General features: G+C 44.4%; 1 protein-coding gene across 1 annotated transcript in view; it reads right to left on the bottom strand.

Moving 5' to 3' along the window:
• Positions 1-22,501, bottom strand: part of kiaa0825 (KIAA0825 ortholog) — a 123,793-nt gene that overhangs the window by 94,832 nt on the left and 6,460 nt on the right. The window contains 7 exon segments of the mRNA XM_030061157.1: positions 2,918-3,175; positions 3,492-3,568; positions 4,828-4,995; positions 14,165-14,489; positions 14,825-15,010; positions 15,254-15,448; positions 15,986-16,154. Coding sequence (XP_029917017.1) covers positions 2,918-3,175; positions 3,492-3,568; positions 4,828-4,995; positions 14,165-14,489; positions 14,825-15,010; positions 15,254-15,448; positions 15,986-16,154 — 1,378 coding nt within the window.

The raw sequence follows: 22,501 nt of genomic DNA, 5'->3' as shown, positions 1-22,501 counted from the left end.
TTTCCTCAGGCTTAGGTAGCAAGGTGCTACTGTAACAAATGTATATCTATCTATAAAGTGGTTAATCTACAAGTATAAGGCTCGGCGCCAGGTTCAGAGGCAGGTTTAGAGTTTTGTAGCATCAGACCAGATCTGTAACATCAAATGTTGACTTAGATGTAGAAGAACTTGATGCATTTTGACAAAAAATAGAAGTTTGAATTCAAATTAGATAAAATGTTTACATTGCAATTAAGACCTTATAAATTCAAATTTAAGTATAATGACTTTTAAAGATTAATATGTTGAATTTAAGACATTTTAATGACCTGCAGACTTCCTGCAAACCTTCACGTGCCTCTGCACTGGTGTATATTAGCAATTAATCTAATTACTACATGTTCCAAAAATACTAATATCAGTTCCTGCATGTAGTTCAGCTGATATAATTGTCTTCTGTGATGTGTATTAGGACAATAATGCCCAGCTCCAAAGTAAGCAATATCTAAACTGATGCTCTTATTGTGCTTTATGTATGAACAGTATGGTAATTGTCAAGGGAACAGGTCACAAACAACGAACCACAGACTGATCCATATGAATGCAGAATAACCTGTCATTCAATGTACACCTTACTGCCAATAAAAAACTGTGCACTATCTTAACTATTTTGATGGACATACAGTACCACAGCCTACATATGTATGGTAATGCAGACAGAGAAGTGGGCTCGCCCAGGAAAAAAAAGTGAGGACTGAGGTATGAAAGTATGAATATAAATGAGTGAAATATTGATCCATCATAATGTTTTTGAACTGGCCATATTTCATGCTCAGGTCTTGTATAGTAATTTGCTCCCTGCTCAAACACTAGGGCATGTGTCAAAAAAAGGACAAGGGGGAAAATATATATATAATATCTAACAGGGCTCGTCTTGGATGTCTGTCTGGCTGGGTGCTATTGAATGCAAATGCATGCATGTATAACCTTTGGGCTGAAAGGCTCTCATCTTTGAAGCGTTGACCTACACATAAATACGTTGTACAGGTCCTGAGCGCAGACAAATTCTGACACTCGTTAGCAATGAGAGCCACAAATACTGTCAGTGTAAAGGGCTGGAGGAGAGGGGGAGGAGGAGCGCGAAAGAGAGCGGTAATGATAAGAGTTTGTACGGTGCATAGTGCAGCGGAGAGTGGCGTGCAGCAGAGGAGTTGAGAGGAAGTTGGAAAAAGATGAGTTAGAGCAAGTTTGAGGAAGTTGAACAGGCGTTTAGAGAAAATAATGAGGATAAATAAACCAAAACAAGGATGTGGCATTCCAACTCTTAACACCAAGGAGTCTTTGTAGAGTTAGACTCTAAAGCCTGGTTTCACATCAGAGACCAGTATTTCTCCTCTGAGAACCGACTGGTAATGGAACCACCCTCACATTCTCTGGCGTTGACTCCACCTCTCCCTGGCTTTTCCCAGGCCCTCTCGTCTCATCCCTCTCTCCTGCGCTATCTCTCACTTTATCCTGCTCTCTACCCTAGATTGTCTTTGTGTCCCATACCTCTCTCTTCTGCATACTCTATTCTCCCCCCCGTTCCACACCACAGTCAATCCCTCACAGCATCCCGCTCTGGTTTTTGGTTTCCTCTCGTCTCTCTTGTGTCTCTAGAGTATTTGCCCCTCATATCCCTGCAAGAAATACCAATGCCTCTTCCCAGGGCCTGGTCTGATCCAGGGTGTCAACCGTGTCAGGCCCAAAACATAGGGACTTCCCCTTGTGGAAGGTGTGCTCTGCTGGGGCCTACACAACCATTAATCTCTCTGGGTCTTGATGGTGTAGGGAGTCTCACATTGTTTAGCCAGGTAGTAGTAAGGGAATTAAAAGTGGACAGCAACATGGTATGTGCAGTAAAATATAAAAAAAATATATGTGCACGTACTGTCATACTTGATGGACATTAAGGAATCCGTGCACAAAAAAAACAAATTAGATGTGCTGTACAGGCATTCATACACATGCACAAAACTGAGTAACTACAAAACTTCTAATGATATTTATGGACAAAGATGGGGTGAAAGCATCAGGGTCTTTGGGCCGGGACACACCGAGGCAACCTCAAAGAGCGCCAGACGAGGTTGATAGTCAGATTATTTTGTGTTGCCTTTTGTGGCTGCTAAAAGTCATGAACAAACTGCAAAAACAACAGCTGAAGGGTGACAGAGAAGCAGAGTGCCTGCGTGGTGAGAAATAACTCTCCCAACCAGAAGAGGTTAGTAGTCTTAATTCATAATTCAAAAAGCAAATTGGAAACCTCAGAATCACAGAAAAATAATGAAACAACATAGCATTAGCCCATCATCTTCATGCCACTATGAATCTTTTCAAATGCTATACAAATGAGAATGTGTCTCATGATAAATTGAAACTGGGACTGATTTTGTCACCCTGAAGGTCTTTTGCTTTGTCTTCTCACCCCAGCTAGTTCTCTCTGGTTAAGTAGCCTGCAAGCTAATTAGCATGATAAAAACACAACCCAATCTCCATGTCTCTTCTCCTTGCCTAATTTGCTTAGCTTGAACAGTCAATCGGAAAGCCCTTTCTTTCTCAGCCACTTGCAAGGGTCAACGGGACACACTGCCCTACTGCAAGCGGCCGAGAGCGGCCCGACTGGGAAGCATAGCTGACCGTCAGTGTGGTGTGTCACGGGCAGGAGTCATGCAAATAGAAACAGCAGAATAAGCTGAAATTAAACTGAGGACAATGAAAAAACAGAGTCTTACATAAGAAACAGGATGGAGGTAGCGATAGAAGGACGAAAGATGAAAGAGAGAATGTTCTGTTCAACAGCTGGTGGTAGTGAGTGTGATAAACGAGGGACTGCCCCTTGTGAAACAAACCAACACACACACACAAATCAAGTGCCATACACCCCAATATGTTGGAGTACCTGGGCGATCATTTTGGGAGTCTGTCTCTCGGAGCAGGAGTGAAAAGAGTCTTCTCTGAGAGGTGTGTTGCTGGCAGCAGTGGGGCTGTGTTTAGTGGCGTTGCTCAGGGTTATGTAGGTGTGCCCAGACGTATGCAGGACCTCCTCCTGCTGCAGACTCTTGGCACAGACGTCATCCAGCACCACTTTGACACAGTGCGCCATCTGAGGGACAAGCCCCCTAAACGCTGACCTCCAATCAAACTCCAGAGTCAATGCCTAAAAAAACAGGAGGAGATGAGTCAACACTCAACACTCAAAAGTGTGAACAGTGAAGGGATATTTAACTCTGTTGTAGAGTCACCTGTTGTCTTGCTACTTAGTAATAATGAAAGCCAAAGTAAAATACTGTGTTAATATACGTATGCACTACATAAATAGAACAGAACAGGACAGAACACAGCAAAACACAACAGTACAGAAAACAATATAATAGAACAAAATAAAACAAAACAGAATAAGTAAGGAGATAATAAACAGAACACATTGTTTCACTGTTCAGTGTTTCATGGAACAGCTTGTGCAAGAGTCTCACCTCTGGTGTGTGGAGGGGGCCTGCGGTGGGCTTGATGTCGTTCACTCTCACGTCTTCTTTGTTCTTTTTTAAGATGCCTAAATGACCAAAAAATAAGGGTTCGCTTTGGTGCAAAAGTCATATGATATACTTTAAAAAATAAACCTAAACGGCGTCAAACTCTTTGTATGCATAGACAATCCCTCAAATCATGTTGGTAAAGTTTCACTCGAGGTCATTAAAGGTTCATGAACTTGAGCCCATGAAAGAGTCATCACATGAAGCTGAATGCGAGAAATATGAAAAGCTGTGTGGTAGCCTATAGCGTCTTTCAAATCCATACATTATTTAGCGCGAATATTTCCATATCACACATAATATATGATATTATGTGTTAAAAGCCTGACTGAACGCCAAGTGCAGTAACATGAAAGCAGCTGTGTATAACTCGGAGCCAGATTCGGGTCACATCGCTTCCATCCACCCCCTCTACCCCAAATGAGACACAGTGACCAGAGAATAACTGTGCATGCCTCACAGGGAGCGGTAACAGCCAGCCGACGCTAAAGGCGACGGCTTTACGAGTCTAAATTCGGGGCTTGGATTTGATTTGAACCAAGATAGCGTCAGGCATATATGGGGTAATCCACTGAGGGGCGAGCATGTGTGGGGAGGCAGGAGGGAGCTGGCGAGGAGGGGGTGCAAAGACAGGCGTACAGGATGGTGGTGGTGGTGGTGGTGGTGAGCTGGGGGGAGTGGAATTAAAAGGCGCAAACATCAAGGCCACGGTTCTCTAATCAGAAGACGAAGAGTGAGACCCCAGGCGAGGCAATTTAGCCGAACAAGACTGCATGTAACGGAGGAAGGAGGAAGCAGCAAACGCGTCACTTTTTGACCTTTAAGCCCATCTGATGAATTTCTGGTAATTAAGCCGTTTGATTGCCTGGAATTAATGATTTGGATAACTGCCCTTTAAAGGCTGTTTACCTCTCTGTAAATTGAGCCTTTCTGCAAGTCTTGTTTTTGTAAATGTAACCTTTATGGAAATTACTCTATGCACCAAAAGCTTTCATTTAACATCTCTGCAGCGGCGGTTCAAAGGGGAGAGAGGCATTGGATACTAAAGGCTTATATAACACCCAGGATAATTCCCCGTTAAAATAACACATTTCTGCAGACATAACTCAGAACATACGCTATGTCTGGGGAAGTTTGTCCAGACAGTCTGCAAAGCTGCGTGCTAGAAACAGTAACAAGTTGTGTATTTGTGAGCGTGTTCACTTGAGTGCATATGTCTAGATGTGTGACAGCTATTGTCTGGCGTGCGAGTTTGTATATTGGAAGGAAGGCGTGGTACCTTTGACACAGGGAACCTCTCTGTCACAATTAATTAAGATCATGTCAGCGACCAGCTCCTCCATGTTGCTCTCGAGTCCCAGCAAGGTGCAAGCAAGCTGGGTTAGCGCCCCCAGCTGGTGGGAGGTCAAACTGAAGCTTCTGCCTTTCGCAGGAACCTCCATTGGTGCTGTGTGGAAGGCAGAGGTTTAGGGAAAAAAATGAAAGTATACATGAAGAGATGAAAAAAGATGGGAGGACAAAGAAAGTCAAAGAGGGGAGAGGAAAAAAATAGAAAAACTATGTACATGTCTGTGAATGAGGGAGAGATAGAGGAGAAAGAGCTGCATTATTGTCTACAGTTAACTCAGGCAATAAACAATTTTGTGAAAGTAAGTTTTCAACTCAACCTCACAACCTACAAGCACTCATCAGAAAACACACCCTTCCTCAACTCTTGTCTGGCACAACACCTCTTATAAATATCGACCCATTCATGTTTTCCCAATTCACAGCACAAACAAAGAGACGGAGGGGGAAAAAAATATGCAAAACTTTGCTCCCTGAGAAGTCGCACATGCACATCCTTCTCTCTCGGCACAAAACTTTTCTCCCCCTAACCCGCCGATGACCCCCTCGGCAAATATGGATTTCCCATTTTGGAGGCTGCCAAAGCCATCACCCGGGGGATGTTCCGCATTAAGCTGGAGAATGGGCGGCCGGGAGATGCGTTGCCATACTCACAGACACATGCACAAATACTTTTGTGTGTCCGCTTAAATGAGCTCCTCCACTGCAAAGGCATCTGGGAATGGATGAGCTCAGTATTAGCCTTGGCTCTGAAAGCCCGGAGATGATTGAGCGTTGAGAAGGAAAGAAAGAAGAGGGGGCCCTCTTCCAATAATTGTGACAATATTGCCTCTGGATCCTAATGTAATTTTGCCATATTGTTAAACAAAATCTGACAATATGACAACACACAGTCCCCAAGGACGCCTGGCTTAATCATGCATGAGCTTTGACTATGTGTGCATGTGTGTGCATACTGTGCACTTATGAGGGTGTGTGCGTGTGTGTCTGTCGTATGCACATGTGCATGTTTGTGTTTATGTGCATGTAATGCAGGTCATTATAAATAACTTTATTTGTAGAAGGCTCTTTCACATACATTTGCACATGTCAGTCTTGCTGGATAATTGCCACTCTGCTTCCCAGACTCCACAGTCACCTTGGAATATATTCTGACCTCAAGTTTGTTTGTGTTTGCAACTGTAAGTGTATACATGTATGCCCTTATGTGTAAGTATATGTGAATACATGCTTGAGATTGTATATCACTACTAGTTGTGTTTCTTTGTGTGTGGGTGCATGTATGTGTGTGTGTGTGTATGTGTGTGTGTTTGTGTGCAATTAAGCTATGTGGACCCACAGCTCGGCAGCTCCACTGTAATGGGGTCCGGTGGGAGACCGTGCTACAGAGAATACCTTGCAATCCATGTGTACATGTGTGACCTCGCTGACACACACGCGCCAGCCTCATTCTGCACCTCGCACATTCACACACGCACCACCAATCATGTCTATTTCTGAAGTCACCAGCAAATCAACATGGAGCTTTTCGTGCCTCAGCGACAGGGCAAACTAAAGCTGTCAACAACTCAGTGGTAAACAATCTAAAGTAGAAGAGACAGGGACACATTAGAGGGGAGATGCTGGATTCTCTAAAAAGCCCCCCCGCCCTCCCCAACCCATCCTCACCCTTCTGTAGGGCGTTCATCTGAGCATGGCATCCATTAAGCACCACTTGTTCATCGGTCCACCTTTTCCGGAGCATCCTCTCCCTCTCTCTTTCTTCTTGCCATTCCCTCCATTTAATCCCTCCACTAGTGACCCTGTGTATGTCTGTTTCACTTGCTCACTAACTCACACTCTAGGTAGTCGCACATGACCTTGATGTTTAGCAATGCTCTACCTCAGCCTCTGGCCGAGCCCTGCAGCCCGGGCTATATAGATATTTATAGCCCTCTTCCCAGCCAAATAGCCCTATAGCCATAGCAGTCTAGTACACAGCCATCTAAACCTCATTATACCTTTGTCACAACAGTGAAGCCAAATGGAGGCTCTCATAGCTAGTTGATGGAGAGGGTGTGCTTAAAAGCACCCAGGTGTGTCATATAGCATAGCGCATAGCATGTCCCATAGAGCAGAATGAGTTCAACCAAAGGTCAATGTACTGTGAATCAATAAGGGAAAGCTGGTGCTGAAAGTAGGGCAGCTTCTCCCCTGAAATGGACTTAGTCATCATTTTGTTGGCATATCTTGTGATTTAATTTAATCTCCATACAACCATGAGCGGGAGGAAAGTGTTCAGAGCATATGATAATATTGGACTTAGCACTTAATTAGAAAATGAAGCACATCAAGTAGGCTTTTGAAAAGTTGTAGGGAATGTAAAGGTAAATACAGTGACATGGCAAAATGAATCTGTTCTTATAATAAGAAAAAAAGAGGGGGGATCGATGCTCTGCAGTGTTACTGTGATAACCATAAAAGCAGTATGTATCTTCAGCCTAAACCCTGAAAAACAAACAAGCAAATGTCAGGGAAATGCATGGGGAACTTAAGATGCTATTTGGGGGTAAGAATCCTAAAAAAAAAAAAAAAAAAAAAAAAGTGAGTCCACAGAGACAGCTTCAGGTTGCCGTTCTTAAAACAATGACAACAAAGTACCGCAAAAGTCCAAAAACAAACAGTACAGGTATTTCTGGCGAGCCATCAGTCTTCTCCTCGTCTGCCTCTCCTGTGGGTTCCACTATCGGCTCCATAGCACCATCTTTCTCTCTTTCTCACGCAGACAAACACACACATGTAGGCATACACACTCCTCTTGACTGGCAGGGAAGAGAAAGAGGGGGAGAGGAGGAGATGGGGGGGGTGAAAACATGGGGAAGAGAGGGAGGGAAGGGGAGGGAGGGGCGGGATAAGGGAATTCCCTTAGCAGTTGTTATTGATTCCGGTGTTTACGGGCGAATAGTTTAGTGCCGTTTACAAAACAGAACAGATGCAGCCAGTGAGCAAAAAGGTAAACAATTGCTGTGTGGCGGGCTGCCAAATCCCCAGTCTGATGTATTAAACTCACAGTGAAGAGCATTTCCCCTTTGGCTGCACTTATTGCCACTTCATTTCCTCTTCGCTCACACACGCTCCCTCTTTCTTGCCATCTCTCCCCCTCTCCCTCTGTTTCTGTCTCTCTCTCTCTTTCTCTCTTGTTCCCTCATTTGTCTGGGAGAGAAGAAAGAGAGAGAGATTGAGAGAGAGAGGGAGAGAGAGAGAGAGAGGGAAGAAGGTTGTAGGGGCGCTTTTTGCCGTCTGGCTATTTTCTGTCCTCCTGCGACCCAGGAGGCCTAGTCCTTCCTAACAGAGCCATTAGCAGGGGGAATTGCATGTGTCTGACATGGCCGAAAACCAATTATTAGACACTTTCTACCAAATGATGCCCAAGTCTTTGGGGAATGGGCAATCATGCAATAATTTAGCCACTGATTTAATTTCTCTCTAGCACAGCATCTCTCACTCTTATCCTATATTATCCCTCCCTTCCTCTCTCTCTCTCTGTCTCTCTCTCTCTCTCTCTCTCTCTGTCTCTCTCTCCCCCTCTCTTTCTGTAGTGTAAATCAAACCATCGGAGAGGTGGTCGGACTCTCTCTGCCAAGCTGCCCGATTGGCCTCCAGGCAGTCTCACAAGAGCATGTATATATCTATATATCTATATATATGATCTCAATATGTGAAGACAAGCTCTCTGTCCTTGTGCTTTCGCAAGTGTTTGTGCACGTCACCCTTTGCAGTTCATGTAATCACTGGTTTCAGCCGGTCCAGATAGTTAAGGGAGACGAGGATGCTCAAAGAAGCTGTCACTGGATTTGGGAGGACGGAGATCCACGCTGATGCAGATGTTGTGCCAAGGGATTCAAATATCAAGACAAGCTGGTCTGTTCTTTTTTTTTTTTTTTTTTTTTTTTTCCTGTGGGTGTGTGCCACATGCAGCCTTACTCTCATCAGTTTCATGGGGCTTTGCACTTGGTGGGACGTCATGCTCTGCTATGGCTGTTTGTCACTCCTGTGTGCGTCTCCATGTGCATGCGTTTTGTGTATCTGAATGCCTGCATCTGTATTAGTCTCATAGGTTGTCAAGCAGGGTCATCTGGGTGCCTTGGGGTATGTGTGTGTGTGTGTGTGTGTGTGTGTGCCTGCGCGGGTAAGGGGTGGCTATGAGCCACTGTGGACCACCCGCCAGCCCCCGTGACAGCTGGGGTCCTCTCTGTCAGTTGCGGCCCACTGCTCACTCAGACAGCCTTATTATGGGAGGCCTCCTGCTGTGACTCCCCCGTACACATGCTGACACACGCACATGCGCACACACACTCTCTCGCACACACACACATACACACTGCTCCAGCCCAGGTCTCTTGTGGCCCTTGCCCCGGGCACTGTCCAACCAGGCCGCAGCAGGGGCCACCTGCACTTCACAGAGGGGGAAAAGTAGCAAGATTTGATATCTCGATTAAGATGCTTCACCAAGGGGAGGGGCGGCGGAGATGCTAGTATCGGCGGTACTGACAGAGAGGCAAAGCTAACTTAATCTTGCTCTTTTTTTCTGTCTTGCTCTCTACCCATCTTTGTCTCTGTCTCTCTTTACGGCAGACATTGTAGTGACAGCGAGATAGGGGTTAAGATTTCAGCGGCTTTCTCTTCCTACTTGCAGCAGGATTGAAGAAGGTAGAAGAATCCATTGTCTTGACGGGAGCATTTCATTAAAACCCACTTGTTTAGAGCATTGTTGTTCTCAAGCCCTCTGCGAATCAGAAGCTGACTCTTCATTGCAAGCTGCACGCTGCTCTCAATAAGCCAGACAATTTTTTTTTTTTTCTGTCTGCGCTTCCTCAATAGGAGATGCCGGAAAAATGCAGAGATTTGTTCATATCCTTGAGCTTTTCACGAGTGATGCACAAAAGCCATTGTGACCACTCGGAGGAAATGGGGGGGAGAAAAAAAAAATGGCATACATAATACACGTTCTCAAGGGCTATGAAACATATTCTTTGGGTGATTTCATTGAAGCCATGGTTCAGAGAAAATGAACTCTGACATGCACACAAACAGGAGCGTACACACAGAAGCACACACACAAACATGCAGAGCAAATACGCGAGCTCTTCTCATTAAGATTTGTAAACAACCATTTGTCTGGCGTGGTAACTTTCCTCTCTTAAACAAGGCCTTCTCACCATCAGCAAGGACAGGAGCAGAGCAGCATTAAAAAGCAGCATCTATACACTCTCTCACACACACACACGCACACACACACACACCACCCCCCACATACCTACCCCATAATTACATGGCAGCATGCAGGTGCACGTCCCTGGCTGACAGTGTGTATAAACCCAGGCAGAGATATGATCTAGTGAGGAGCTGCTCTTATTAAATATTAACAAACGCCATTCCCAAGTAGCCTCAATCCCCACAAGCACCTCCAATGCCAGTCAGAGCCTCAGCCTAGCTATACAGCGTCACTACAGAAACTCTCTCCCTGCTGAATAGGCTGTGCTTTCTCTAAGAAAGAGTTCAAAGAGCCAGAAAGGGCGGGAGGGGGTGAATGTGCTTGCTATACATGTTCCAAGTCAATCCTTTTTTTATCTATAGGGAGCTGCAGAAGTCTTCATATGGGGAAATTAGTGGAAGTGGAATTCAAATCAGTGCTATCAGAACGGGGTTGCAAAGTGCTATAACAGAATTTCACAACCTCGACTTCACCCCCGTGGTCGATTGTTACGGAATAAATTGCATGAGTGTATGTGGAGAAGACGGAAACGAAGGCGTTTGATGTCCTACAAAAACATGTATCTCCTGTGCATAAGTATGCAAATCACTGATGCCATATGGAAATTTAATGATGCATTTTTAAAAGGGAGGTATTAAAGGACTCTTGATCACACAATTTTCCCTAAGTCAGCCACCAATTAGCGTACAGAGACACGAACACAAACACAAATGGGAAGAAATGTGCACATGCTCAAAGATTGTGTGTTTGGAAACATATGTGCGCATCCACACACACACACACACACACACACACACACACACACACACACTGACCTATACAGGTAGACACACACACAAATTATAGTGTGGTTATGGTGACAATGAAATGAACTTACCTTAAAACCCTACAATAGCAAATAGTTTTGGTGAGGTCTACTTATTAAACAGTAACACACAAGAAAGAGTGCTATACTGTGTGATACTGGTGCCTCGAGTGTATTATTGCAATTATACAACAGTTTTATTATTAATTCATTGTAGATTTTTTTTTAAAAAATTTCAGGATTAGCTACTGAGAAAATGATTCTGCAGAGAAAATTAGCTGTGACTACATGACTGTTAACTGTGTATCAGCTGCTACAGTTTCAGGTATCAAAGGTAAAGAAAAAGCTGAGCGATACATAAACAGAAATGCGTCTTGAGTGCTCTCATCAAAATGCCTCTCATCCAATCAAAATATGAGACTGGAGCTGACTCAATCCAACTTAACACAAACTCCAATGAATATGTATCCCTCTATAAAAGCAATACGTAGCTAAAGTATTGATACAAACATGGTTGAAATGTCTCTAAACACAAGGCACAACTGTCATCTAATGCAGCATTTACGGGAAAGAGTGCTAAAGACAGAGGGCCCAGGTGATCACTGAAAATTGTTAGGATAGCAGTGATTGGTACTGACCTTGCCCTATAGGTATAACTTATAGATGAATGGACCACAAGCATGCTCAAGAATTTACCCCATCACAACTTGGCCATGATCACCGGAAAAACGGTATATTCTGTTGTTGTGTGTCTGGCTTTACCGTGCACACACACAGTGACATACACACAGACTTGGCCCACCCACTCCCCTGCAGACTCAGTGAGGTGTGTTAGTAAGGTTTAAAGCCTGTATTGTTCCTGACCAGCCAACCTGTCTAGCGCACTCCCCAGTCTCTCTGCTCACCCCATTACACTTGGAAAACGGAGAGAAAATGGGAGAAAAACAAGAAAGGAAAAGAGAGGGGAAAGAGGAGTGGAGGTAAAGAGAGACAGAATAAGGGGAAAGGAAGAAAAAGCGGAGAAGGAGAGGAGGAAAAAAAAGGAGGGCTGAGACCCCTCACATCTGTCTGGGAACAATGTCAGAGCCTGCCTTTGAGTCGGTGGGGTTAAAAGAGGAGGCAGATCTTGCCGTGAACGCTGTTAAATGGTTCAGTGGTTTGACAGTGGCTGATGCTACAGACAGCACTGCTCCCCTGGGAGCCTGCGCAGTCTCCCAGGCATGGCTCCTATCAAAATATACCTACCGCCTGTCTCTACCGCAGAAATAAACAATAACACAGCAGGGAGGGAGGCAGAGATCTAAGGAGTCATTGAATGCTTATGAAAATAGAATCACTTTTTTTTCTTTCTACTGTCATAATTGTCTTGACAATTATAGGCACAGCTTATACTGTAGACTCGCTTGGATGGTGCAAAAGGAGAAAGGGGTATGTATAAGTGTGAAAGCAGATTATACATTAATGTTCAAGCCATGGCTCTTGAGGAGCCGGAGGCTTTTGGGTGTGGATGTGGATTCTGTAGCTTTTTGGGGGGGACTTAAAACGTGAACAACACAAAAATGTAATCCCAGTTGTAGCCCTCAAAGCTGAGTTGCAGCTGGTAGTCTCTCTCTCTTTCTCTCTCTCTCTCTCTCACACACACACACACACACACACATACCAACACAGGCAAAACTGCTCCATTTTACCATCATTACACAGCACGGGTCCCCCGCTCCCTTTGGAGCCGTGTTCTGCCTCCGGTGCTACATTTGACGGTTTGTTGAGCGGCACGTAGGTGTGTAGCCTCCGCCGCGTTACGTGATCAAACAGCCCAACTGACGCATGGCCAATTATCCTGGCTGCCTCCTCTCATCTCACGTTTAAGGAGAGGGAAAGTAAAAACCAGAGAGGGAGATGGAAAGAGAGAGATGGAGGAAGGAAGGGAGGCAGGGAGGGAAAGAAGCAAGGCTGGTGGTGTGTTTATAGAAGAATGGCAGATGTAAAAGCACTCTTCTCTCCATCCCGCAGGGAAGCTGACATATGCACCATTTTTGAAAAAGTAAACAATGGCTCACACACTTTTACACTTTTTTTATGGTGAATCTTTACCCTCAGCAAACCGTAAATAGGCCAATATGAAACAAACAAAGAGAGAATGGGGTGAATTAAGTATCAAAAGTGACATGGGGTGTGTAGCTCTGTGCTCTTCTCTAGTCTCTATGCATAACATCACCGCCTGAAGCATTCTACACCAGGGAAGTGGCACATATTATAAGTACTTTTTCATACTCATTTTTTTCTCTCTCTCTCACACACACACAGTTCCATCCTACTGTGTAAAAAGGTTGAGAGAGTCTTGAACCTTGCTCTCACTCCTGTGCCATATCTGTCTCCCCCCCACTGCTCTCTATACACTTCTGCATCCCTGCTCAAAAATAAAAGGAAGGTTAAGACTGATCATTTTCCCCTCTGACAATACCTCCACTGTAAGCTCATGGGGATTTCTGAAGGCTCTGCTGCCGTGCTGCCCTTGTTATGTTTTAAAAACATAGCATTACATCGATAGAAAATGGAATGACAGCAAAGAGAAGAACGGTGTTTATCGACCGGGACAAACCTTGGGCCCAGACACTACATACCGCCAATGTTGCACGGTGGAGTAGAATAAGTGAAGGGGTAACACTGACTCAGGGCTACACTCACTGTAGACAGACCTTGGACATGGCTTGGACTTTCAGTGTGATCAGGGCTTATCACAGTCACAGAAGTGTGTGGTAAACAGTGGTTGGAAGTCACTTTAACAGGGGCCTTGGCCCTGGAAGACCTACTCTTCTCTTTGCGTTGGTAAAAAGGAGGAGTGCAGCAGAAAGGAGAGAGGGAGGCAGAAAGAAAGCAATTACAAGGGGAACAGCAATCACTGGCAATGACTTACAGAGGCCTTGGTTCTGGCTCAAAACATCACACAACACAGTATGGATTGGATGGGAAGAGAAAAATAAAATGTGTTGAGAGAGAGAAAAAATCCTTGGACTTTATTGGGAAACCAGTCGAAGGAGAGAGAGAAGGTAGAGAGGGGAAGGAAGATGAAAGAGGAGCAGCAGGAAACATGTATATGTGACTACGTCACATGAATTATTATGCTTTAGGAAAGAGCAGAGAAAACAGAATGAGGACAAAAGAGTAAAAAAGAACATAGAGCATAAGAAACGAATAAAAAGAGACACTGACCTACAGTTGCCCTGGACTTGGCTGAGTATTTCCTAAGCTTGCCGCAGAATGTGGTATTGTCCTTCAGGGCCGTCTCACACTCTTTCTCCATCATGGAGGCCAGTTCCCGGGCCACGGTGCTGAGGTAGGCTGCATTGAAGAAACCCAGGACAGCGGGTGGCTCTACTAGCCTTGAAACGACGTGGAGCTCCTCTCTGAGGGCCTGGGTCAGGGCCGGGGCCACGGAGCGGAAACCTGATGCGAGCCTGTCAAAGCCTGTCTCACCGCCCAGGCTGGAGCTCAGGGCAGAGTGCAGGAGAGCCAGCACTGACTGGCTCCTCAGGCCCTGGTTAAATGATATCCAGATGGCACACTGTTGTAATATCTCTGTTATACCCTCTTACTGGTATCAGAAAGTCCACATTGTTGATTCTGGGCTTTAAGAAAATCTGTGGGCTAAAGAATAATATGGCTGAGATACAGCAGAGGGATGCCACAACATACTGTTCACATATCTATTGTCATACAAAGTTTCATTCATACATATATCTGAGAAAACATGAATTAAATAAATAAACAAAAAACTAAATAAATAGAAGAAAAAACAGAAAAAAGGAAAGAAAGGGAACAGAAAATTGTGAAAAAAATAGATTTTTGGAAGATTTTTCAATTGTACTGTACCTGGTAATGTGTGAGCACCTCAGACTCAGGGTAAAGAAAGCACAGCTGTTGGAGACAGTAGATCCGCTCAGGGACGGACAGAGTGTAAACCTGTCCGGGTCCCTTGTGCTCTGAGCTGCAGGAAGACAGCCGGTCCAGCAGGTGGCGGCGTAGCTGGAAACGTACGGCATCCCATGCCTCCTGGACCTACAGGAATTTATAAAGTGAAGGGAGGTTTTACTGTAGACAACCCCAAACCCAGGAACTAGTGTTACATACAAACTGAGTAAATAAATGACTGTCTGGCACAATGCAAATACTTCACAAGTCAAGCCTAAACACGTACGTATCGTTTACTTCTGTAATTTTGCATAACAGGGAGATTATAAGTTGAAGTTATATAGAAGTTATAAGGACTTATTTCATAAGTTAAAAACAATGTGCATTTACCTCTCTGGAGGAGTCATCTCTGACAGTATGGATCAGTGGGACAGAAGAGGCGGTGTGTTGAGGAGGAACAGAGGACGAACAAGAAGAAGAGGAGGGGGTAGATGGAAAGCAGACGCCACACTGTGCAGATAGATTCAACAATAGCTGGAGTGTCACATCCTCTGTGCCCTCCTCTTCTGACCTCAGGTACTGTTGCTGGCAAAAGATAAGATCAATGGAGATGTTAATATCATTGGAAGAAGAGGGAAAGCACATCAAGTGGTCAGCTGTGTAGAGAATCCAATATACACATGGCATTTTCACAAGTCTGTCAGATTTTTTCTGAGCAGGCCAAGACAAAATAGACTCTGGCAGCCACAGCGTGCATGGTGCTTATATAAACTATAAAAATACAGCTAGGTTTATCTGCTGCTATCCACAGGCGTTGGACGTGAACGGAGAAAAGTTGCAGATCAACACACTGCTAAAATCCCACAGCAGAATGTCAGTGCAGTTACGTGAAAATTGAAGCCACTGAACATCAGTGCATGTTGATAAGCTCATCATCTTCAACTTGATCATCCGTCTTCAACATCAGTCATTCATCAGTCAACTGTTTTATTTCTCATCTCAGCAAGCTTTAATTTAGGGTTGTTTTATCTGTGAAGCACTTTGTCACCCTTTTTGGTTAATTATCATCATCATCATCATTATTATCGCTGTCACCAGTATCATCATTATCTCATGTATTACCAGGGTTCTGAAGAAGTCCATGAGCTCTTGATGCCCTGTGGCGACAAGCCTCACATTGCTGGCCGCCTTTAGGTTGAACCACTGCATGCACTCTGTGGGGCTTGGTGGACGATCCCCCTGCTTGGGGTCCCCCATCATGGCCTGGAGCTCCTTCAGGTGCTGTTCAATACTGATTACAATAGAGAAGACACCATTTATGTACATGTAAGTCTGATAATCTGTGGACTATCAGGGTGTCTGCAGGGATTAGGGATTTAAATGCACGGCAGTGCTTATTAAGACCTTTCAAGAAAAACTTCAATGAAATTTACAGCTTTTTTCACAAACCATCTTTTTCTTATTCAAGTTAATATTTCAGGTGAGACCAAAAGTCAGTACCATGTGTTGGGCCAGCGCAGATGTAAGATTTAGATAGGGACTGGTTAGGATACTAATTAGACGTTTCTATGACAGCTTCATTTGGGTTTGATAAGAAAATGTAATCAGTGTTTATTTTTTGTTTGTTTGTACAGGATGTACATGGATTTCTTTCTACGGGTAGCTGTGAGTTGGGTCAAACTTGAGTCGGCATTTTCTCAACATGTTAGTGTAGCAGGTAAAAATGAAGGCAGAATTGGGTACATTAAGCTTAGAGTTTTGTACCATCAGATTTGTTTACTCTGATGTAGGAGAACTTGACTCATTTTGACAAACAGAAATAGATGGTTAAATGACCTCATACATTCAAATTTAAGACTATTTACTGATATTTAGAGCAGGTAAAACTGAACTGAAGACATTTTAAGACTCACTACACTATATGGGGCTATCACATTACAACACATGCAAATGAAGACACTGATACAATTGGAATGAGGTACCACACATTGAAACTACACAGCAAAGCAGCCACACTAACAGTCTCACGCGCACAAAGACACACAGACACCATATTAAAAACTCCCTGACCTACACACCACATCATTTCTCTCGCTCTCTCTCCCCCTACCATGTGCAGAGAGAAGACAGATACAGAAGCATCAACAGTAATGAACACAGACATCGATATATCAGTGTGTGAGCGAGCACTAAGCGTCTGGTGTGAAGTGGTGCTACAGGCATCGGCAGGCGTCTGAGACACACGCCTCTTGCCATCTCACGTCTTACTCTTTCCCTTTGCACACACCCATACAAACACACACACACACACACACACACACACACACACACACACACAGCCCTTTTGATTTTAACAGACTGTATCAGCTATTCTGTTTCTTGTTTAATGTGACAGATTAGAAATGACATCTTTGGGCCCGTCATGTTTAGTCATTTCCATGCAAATCAATGCATATACACTTGCCTATGTAAGACAGTGTGTGTGTGTGTGTGTGTGTGTGTGTGTGTGTGTGTTTGTGCGTGAGTGTGCATGCGAGTGTTTGTCTGCACATGTATATACCTGCATAATTAAAGGTGTCTATGTGTTACGTGGAGGTGTTCACAAATATTTTGTGTGTGTGTGTGTGTGTGTGTGTGTGTGTGTGTGCATGAGAGCATATAAGCACACACCTGCATAAATGGTGATGCGTATGTGGCAGCACACACAAGTAATTAATGTTGTCTGTCACACAAATTTGTGAGTCTTAATGTGTGTGTGTGTGTGTGTGTGTGTGTTAGTATACATGACACAGAGCCAAAGTGCCATTTCCTCATCACACAGCTCATCCCGTACCGCAGGCCTATAAACTGCCTCCTGCCTGCTCCCGGGCCATGAACACATCCAGATGTCTTCCAATGGCAACACATTAAATAACCGTTCAATCTGACACACTTTCCTTTCAGAGGGGAAAACGCAAGGGGATAAAATGTTATAGACTGTTACAAAGCGCTGTCCTCATGCCATCTCTCTCTGTATCTCTGTCTTTGACTCTCTTTCTATCTCTTCCTCTCTTTCTCTTTCTCTTTTAGGGCAGATGAAGTTTCGCCCATTATTCTCTTGATGCCAACTTGCTGACTGACTGAAACCCTGATTATACTGAATGTGTCTTTATGTGTGTGTGTGGGTATGTGTGCGTGCGTGTTTAAATCACCAAAACTCGTCAAGCCAGGCCCTTACGTTGTGTTTCCCTTATTTGGAACATACCTTGCATCTGTGGATCTGTATTTCTGTGCTTGCACCTACTTTGATACATGCATGTATGCATGCTATGGGAAAGACTGTAATTTGGGACAGATTGTGCTTGTGCAGCTACCCTTAACTATGTTTGCCCAGAGCTCACGAGCTGTAAAACACAGCAAGGTCCAAGTATAACCAGCATGGCTCAGAATGGCTGAAGGTGCCGTGTGTAAAATTAATAGACACCACTTGAAACAACACAGAGGATTGTTCAAATGCTGCTTTGACTGTGTGGCCTTTGACTTTCCTGTGTCTGTACGGGGAGTTGAGCAATGCCTCTCTTACAAAATGAAGTTGCACATACCAATAGTTTTCCTTTCCTTTGTTAGTATTACACAGCGTACAATAAATGTGTGAGAAGAGAGGAAAGACATGTAAAAGACTTGAATGTAAAAGACTGCATTCTCAGCATAGAGTTTTGTCTCATGCCACGTTGTGTAATGAAATTTGAGTGTAGACTTGAATGGCAGCACAGAGTATGTCTGTTTATTGTACGTCATAAACGTGGATATGCGTTCTGGGCTCCACCCCAGGCCTTCACATAGACAGCAGGTTTTAAATGGGCTTCCATCTGTAGCTCACTTCACACCGACTCTCTGAAGTTCATTAAAAACAGCAAACTTAAGTAGACTGCACTATGGATATGAATTAGATGTCTTTTGTCGTGTTAGATGGTTTCAGAAGAGAATCAAGGTTAGATGAGACTAAACTACAGCTTTTCAGCACTGTTATTTTCGCGACTAGATGCAAACTTTAAAGGTGAATTTCTCCAGCATGGGTATGAAAGAGATGAGAGATGTTACAGAAAGGAAACCATTGACTTGAAATCGCTTCCATTTCAAACCCGTAGACCATGGGAGGAAGGCACAACGACTCTTCAGTTTTCTCACTAAAGCCAAGCTTCTCATCATCTAACTCTTGTCTTCACTTAACAAAACAATGCAACCTAATGGCTAAAACAACAGCAAACTCACAAGTTTTTTCAAGTGCCTCCTTCAGATAAATTTTCAACTGCTGCCTCTGCTTTTTTCTCGCTCCCTGTTTCCTCCTCTTCTTTCTCTCCCCTCGAAACTATCTTACTTTCCTAATTCTCTTTTCTTTTCTCTCTCTCCTTTCAATTACGCCTCCTTAGGGCCTTGTGCTGTAAGTTATAAAGTCAGCGTGGATGGTCTGTGTCAAGAAGTCCATCCAGCTCTCTACAATGTTCCGACCTTTTGCCCGCCAGTGTGAGAGCTACCTGCAGCCTAATCAACTTGGCAGGATTAGCTCCGAACCTGATGACTTCCACTGCCAACGGCTCAGACGCCAAGGAGAGATAGAGACAGAAAGAGAATGAGAGAAGAGGAAGGGAAAAGTGGGGAGAAAACGGAGGAGTCGCAGAAAATAAAACCATTCGGCTTTGGGAGAGGAGACGACAATGGACAAAGCCGTAATGGCAAAAACACCAGGGTGGAAGTCGACAAAAGACCTGGAGAATGAGAGGAGAAGCAGAGGAAACCGGGAGGAAAGGTTTCTTTACGCCTCTTGACAAACATGTCAATCATCTTACCCTAACTGACACACACGCACAGCTCATGTGCACACACACACACACATGCACAGACACACACACACACTTTCACCGCTGAAGTGAAATCTAATTGTTTTTCAGATGGGCCTAGCTAGACAGTCGACACCGCAACCCCACTCCCCCTCACCTTCACCACTGCTGAGAGAGAAAGGGAGCAACCGGAGGTCTTTTATTAGATATGATGGCACATTTCACAGCTCCCTGACTTACAGAAACCCAATCCCGCGATTAGTCAGCGCTTTGACGTTATCTTAAGTTCCTTGTCAGAATTAATTTAGTGTGGGTGGGCTGCTGTGGGGCTGTCTGTCTGTCGCGCTCCGCTCCGCTCCACTCGCCTACAGGGAAGGGATGGGAGGGGGTGGGGGGCAAGGGTGGAAAAGGGGGGGCAACAGGAGCAGGAAGATCCCTTTCAAATAAGCCCCAGCTCTTGTTGGTGCCAAACCAGCCGCCTGAGAACCAAATATCTGCTCCATCAAAAGGCCCCATTCTGCGAAGGGAAGACGAGTGAATGGGCTTGAATGAACAGACTGAAAACGGATCCTGTCCCGGCCCGGCCTGTGGCCCACTTAGTGCCCTTGGCCCTCGGGCCCCCAGCCACCCTGGCCCAGCCAGTGACACCGGAGAGCAGATACAGGCGATATACTAACCTAACACACGTGTCACGCACAGCTACACACAAAATCAGCAGCATACTGTGAGGATTATAGAACGGTATTTTTTTTTTCTTTTTTTTTTTTAGTAGGAAAAGAGTGGAAGAGTTTGCAGCTCCACTTTCTCATACACACACAAATAAGAAATGAACTGAATCTTGATATTCAGGGGCACCTGACACACACACACACACACACACACACACACACACAGAATCAAATTTAAACATAGTGATCTTGTACCCTGATCAAGATTGGCAGGCGACTAGCGAGAGCCATTTGCCTCAGCTGTGTGAAACTGGAGGCATGTCTGTAGTCTACAGGCCCGCACTGACACTTCATTAGAGGCCTTTTCCTGGTGGCCTGCCCCAACCCGGCCCCACTCCCCACCCAACCCCCGTGCCGCGCCACTGTCCCATCTGATGAAAACTAATGGATTACAGCGTTTCAATTTGGGAGAGCCAGCTCCGTTGTCAGCCTATCTTAATCTCCTTCAATTAGGGAGCAGCTCTTAGGCAAATCTCTGACATCTGAGAACTGGGAGCGGCCAGTCATTTTGACCCATAAACAGGTAAAAGTCCGTCAAGGGAGCGGACAGCTCCTTTCTCTGTCGCCCCGTCACTCTATCCCTCGTGGTACTTCTTCCCTTTCCTCTCCTCCACTTCCGTAATTTGTCCCAGACACCGATAAGTGAATTAGATAGCAAGTGAGTGAGCCGTGTGTGTGTGTACGTGTGCAGCCCACCCTGGTTGAGACAAGAAAGATCCTGTGTGCCTGTCCGTGTCCCTGCAGTATTAGGGCTGTCCTGAAGTGGTATGGGAGGAAGTGAGTCAAAGCCTGACAGAGACACTGACCAGTGGTCCCCCACGGCGAGAGGAGGATCGCCTTATTTTTAGCCCCATTCTCCATTATCTGGACCCTTTGTTCTCATAATGGTTATCCCTCTCCCATCTGCAGGAACACAAAATAACCCTTTAATGCTTAGAAAGCAGAAAAATGGTCCGGCCTTCAGTAATAAGCCTTGAATTACCTACCCAAGGGTTTTCGTTTCAAGATGTGGAATCTTCAATTATTATGTTCCCATTTAGAAGGAGGAAAGAAAGAGAAAGAAAGGCAGAGAGAGAGAGAAAGAGACAGGGAGAGAGAGAGAAAGTGAGAGAAAGGGGATGAAAAGAGGAAGGGATGGGTCCCAGACACTAATGGTGCCAGAGTGAGGCTTTGTTCACTCGCCATATTTAGCCTGTCCCTCATCATCTGCCCTCGGCCTTACAACGCCATAAAGGATAAAAGACCTGAAATATAGATTTCTCTCCTTATTCTCTCTCTCTCTCTCTTCCTCTATCAATTTCTACTCTCCAACTATCCCTGTCTGCCATCATAACATTGACAGAGGTCTACATTTCAGTCTTCAGTGACAGTGCACAGGAGAAAAGCAAGTGTAAGCTTTAAAAGGGCATTTCAGCGGATCTGGTCTATTTTGTCTCTGTAATTGGTGTAATTGAATCTCTAAGAGATTTTTCCTCCGTTTTTTATGTTTTTTTTAAATTATTATTTTAAAATCTAAACTCATTGAAAACCACATTTATTACACAACAGTTCAAAGTGCAAAGTTATTTTAAGCCCTTACATACAAACTACAATGCACTAATTTGTCAAATACATGTTCTACAATATCAGCTTTCACAGAGCACACTTACTTAATGCTGTAACTGCTGGACAAATCAAAACTCATTAACTCCTATGAACTCAGACCAAATAAATTTGTACTAGGACTGTTACCAGTTTTATGGTGCATGTGAGATTACACACACACCCACACACACGACAAACCAGCTTTGTTTTTTTCTTTTTTTGCTGAAAAGCTATTTAAAGACAGGCCCCAAAATGTCACACATCTTGACCTCTGTGGAATTTTTTCCAGTCATCTCAAATCAGTTCAAACATGAACACAAAGTCAACTGTAAACCATCAACCGTGGAAATGTTGCATTTAAGTGAAGGCACTTCACTTAGGCTAAGAAAATAAATGTAATCCAACACAAAAAGACATGGATGAAATCAACGATTTCTCTCAGTTGAGAATAAATGCCTGTATTCCTAATGAAAAACACACGTGTGAAGATTCTGCTCCTTGACGTCTCT

The sequence above is a fragment of the Myripristis murdjan genome, chromosome 9 (genome assembly GCF_902150065.1).
Source record: "Myripristis murdjan chromosome 9, fMyrMur1.1, whole genome shotgun sequence".
NCBI classification, from domain to species: Eukaryota; Metazoa; Chordata; class Actinopteri; order Holocentriformes; family Holocentridae; genus Myripristis; species Myripristis murdjan.
This window is presented reverse-complemented; position numbering and strand designations above follow the sequence as displayed.